This window comes from Coccinella septempunctata, chromosome 4, assembly GCF_907165205.1.
Source record: "Coccinella septempunctata chromosome 4, icCocSept1.1, whole genome shotgun sequence".
Lineage (NCBI taxonomy): Eukaryota > Metazoa > Arthropoda > Insecta > Coleoptera > Coccinellidae > Coccinella > Coccinella septempunctata.
The window spans coordinates 27,296,743-27,300,565 of NC_058192.1; the positions used below are offsets into that span (position 1 = coordinate 27,296,743).

Consider the following 3,823-nt stretch of genomic DNA (forward strand, 5'->3'; position numbering starts at 1 on the left):
ACAATGGCATCCACAAGCAGACGTACCTGTGTAAATCATCCCGATGTTTTTTGTTATGTGTGTGGTGAATACACTTTGAAAGAGAGCAAAAAAACGATTTCTGACTTTGTGAAAAGAGCTTATCTTGCCTATTTTGGCGTGCATTTAGGAGATCAAGATAAATCTTGGGCCCCACATTTCATATGTAAAACATGTGTTGAACATTTGCGACAGTGGACAACTGGAAAGAGGAAGTGCCTAAAGTTTGGTGTACCAATGGTTTGTAGAGAACCGCGAAACCATCATGATGTAATAAATCGGAATAAGAGAATTCGAATTAATTGAAACGAGGTATCGCTGGAACATTCATACATTGTTGCAGCCGTGCTGCAGAGGCGATTTTTAGTTGGACATACGATACTTTGAGGCGCTTGAGATCAGACGGTATTAAGTCGCGGGAATTTAAATAATAACCTGACCGATAAGAGTTGAAAATGTTTTTCATGACACTCAGTAAGGAGATCTTTAATTGATTTCAATATCCGGTGATAGGGACTTCGGAACAAGCGAAAACGGTCAGTCGTGTAGATTAAGAAAGATTTATTAGTCTGGAGACCCTGAGAGGAAAACAGTTCTCAGAATTCGAAGTAGCCGAAATTTTCTTGTGACCGCCGAGCTTGGGAACGCTGATTTTTCAACTCAGCAAGAATGATCGTCCAATGATTTCAATTTTGGGACGTTTTGGTACCACCCATAGGATGGGAGAGAAAGACCGGGGAAAAACTACATCGGAAAAAGTTAGTCAGTCGGTCCGGGGAGCGTGATCAAAAATAATACCCCTTTAAGTCGGTCCGAGGAGCGTGATCAAAAATAATACCCCTTCAAGTCGGTCCGGGGACGTGATCTGAAAAATATCGAAAATATACCCCTTCGAGTCGGTACGGATAAGAAGAGAAATTATAAGTCATTGTAGAGTCAGCAATTAAAGATAGAGAAAAGGGACTTAGAATAAGTAGGTTTTCACGAAATAAGAGAAAAGTATAGGTAGATCACGGAATAGAATCGGAGACTCGGTCGGCTCATAAATATTTGGAAAAGTTGAGTATAAAGAAAAGTCCAGTCCTTTGTTTTTGTTGATTTTGTTCAAGTAGAACCGGAATATCAGGAATTTGGTAGTTGAAGAAATTTGGAAATAATTTGAAGTTAAAGTCAGTTTATCGGAAATCAGTAAAGTAGCATTCGAGGAGTGATCGTCTATTTTGATTCGTAGTACGACCAGATATAAACTTGTGTTGAAATTTTTAGATAGGGAAACTTAAAGCGAAAAACGTTTGCGACGGAAAGGTGCGGGAAGTTCGGTTGAGTGTAAAGACTTCGCCGATTAGTGCGGGTAAAGTCTGGTGTCGAAAAGTTTTCATCGGCAGCGTCAGACAAACAGCAGTCGCAGAAAAAGGTAGAAAGTTCCAATTTTTATTCGTCCAGAGTCTTGAAAGCTCCTCTAAAATTCATTGATAAAGTATTGATTTATTATTGAGCGCTAAGTTGGGAAGTTGAATTTTAACCCAAGATTTTGGTTATGAAAGTATGTTTTATTGTTTTGCGCTTATTTGCATGTGTTTAAGAAATTGAAGATTTTTGTTGGTCGTCTTCGACCGAGTACGTATTTGTAGAGAAGTTCCAATTTTATTTTGCCAATAGATTTATTTGTTAAAGTTTTTCATGAGTTTCATTTAAACATCTCCCCAGAAATAATAATATTCAACTTCAAGACCTGTCCTTCGTGCGACGGGCCGGATCCACATTTTTTCCCTTTTCGAGGGCCTTCAATTTGTGTACTTAACATCTAAAAATAATCATCCCATGATCAGTGGAAAGCCGCTCTTCCATTGATCGAGAAACGGGGTGCTTTATTACAATGACGACTGCTATTTTTGTCTCGTTAATATTAAAGGCATAAATAGAAACAATAGACACAAATGGACATATCCTGATCTATATTCTGCAAGAAGGCCTGTAGTGCATTGGGAAGAAATACCCGTTCCATCATTTAGCAGTCTACCCGAACTGACAGAAGATGATACAGAAACATCAACGTCTGACGAAGTTAAAAGAATTCAATCAGAAAACGACAGCGATTTTGAAGCAGATTTAGCAACTCCGCAGTGTTTCAATCAAGAAGAACTAAACGATCTTATAAGAGACCTGAATCTCTTAAAGGAATCCCCTGAATTACTTGCATCCAGATTAAAAGAAAATTAAGTTTTTGCAATAAATACTTAAATCCATGTGTCTTTGTTTTTTTTAACTGTCAATAGTAATATTATATATAATAACAGTTATAACGTAAATTATATACACAATTTTTTCAGAAAATCTCAAAAACTAGATCTGATAGACAAAATCTGAGAACTCTTTCAGATTCTGCATCCAAAAATTACTCAGGAATAGTTAAAAAATCGCAGGCACCAAAATGTGGGTTGGCCTGTGTTATGATTATGGATGAGGTCAGAATATTTGAAACTTTTTGGGATTAATTATTTAATGAATATTGTAGCATCCACTCTAAGTTAATTCATACTTATAACAGATATTTATATCAACATAATTCAGGTGAACCATTTTCTTGAATGGATAAATTCAGCATTAATTTTTGAAATATTGCCTAAAGGCATTTAGGTTCAAACCGAATGAAATGATAGTCTCTTTCTGAGAGATTTTTGTGGGGAAAAAGGAGACAGTCAATGTTTTTAGTATTGGTTTTAAGTTTTTTTTTCATTCAACTGGGTATTAATGTTGATTATGCCTGAATTCCTTGGACAACAAGTACCTATATCCACCTTGAGGAATGCATCATTCCCTTAATGGTGTTAATAACGCATTTGAATGAATAACTTCCAGTATTCACTGAACTTTCATTACCTACGCAGCTACTCTGGTTATATGGAGGAACATTATTGGGTACTTTGAAAATATTATTATTTTTGTAAAAACCTGATGAAGCTTCACTGTAAGCGAAACAATTGTTGTAAATTATTAAAATATTTTGTGGAAGTTGTCGTTTAATTTCATCTAATTCAAAATGAATTTCCATCAAGTAAAGACCGAATCAATCAAACCTTTGAAACTAATCACTAATCGGAATTCCTAAATTTTGTTACAAAATTCTTTGATGTACCTATTTACATCTAAAACTCTTTTGAACAGTTTCCATCTGGTCATTTCCAGTTCTTATCATACAGAGCCTTGGAAAACATCAAATTTTGAATTATGATTTGAAAAATGAATACTTCAGTATCTATTGACACACTACTTAATTGTGCAGAAAATAATTTGTAATATAAAGGGGAACAGACATCACTTGAAAAATTTTAAAATCAATGGGTTATAAATACGGAAGGTTGAGGGAACGCAAAATTTTATGTGACCAAAAGCATGTCGTTGCAGCCAAAATTACTTTCCAGCGAAATTTTTGCAATATGAATCTTTGGAATAAAATATCAGATTTGTGTTTCTTGACGATACTCGGATTTAATAGAATGATTCTTCTATTCGTCAACGGCTTCAACATTAGGCCAAAAAAGATAACCAACATTAATTCCTTTCAAGCAACTGCGTATTATTATGTGTCACTAAAGCAAATTTCACCCATCGCAAAAATGAATATATTTAAAGACTGATATCTTGTACTTTCCATGCAAATAACTGGATAAGGAATCCCTTCAACCAGTTTGTTTAAACGTTAATTATGTTAATCACATATTTTCGAATTAATTTTTTTGTAGAAAATACATGATTACTGAGACTTTTATATAGAATGTTCAAGATAGCGCTGAACTAGAACCAG

General features: G+C 34.9%; 1 protein-coding gene across 1 annotated transcript; it reads left to right on the forward strand.

Moving 5' to 3' along the window:
* LOC123310968 lies at positions 1–2,238 on the forward strand. The gene is made up of 2 exons (XM_044894695.1): positions 1–219; positions 2,050–2,238. The coding sequence occupies exons 1-2, from the start codon at positions 4–6 to the stop codon at positions 2,236–2,238; spliced, it is 405 nt and encodes a 134-aa protein (XP_044750630.1). The 5' UTR covers positions 1–3.
* The last annotated feature ends 1,585 nt before the right edge of the window (positions 2,239–3,823 follow it).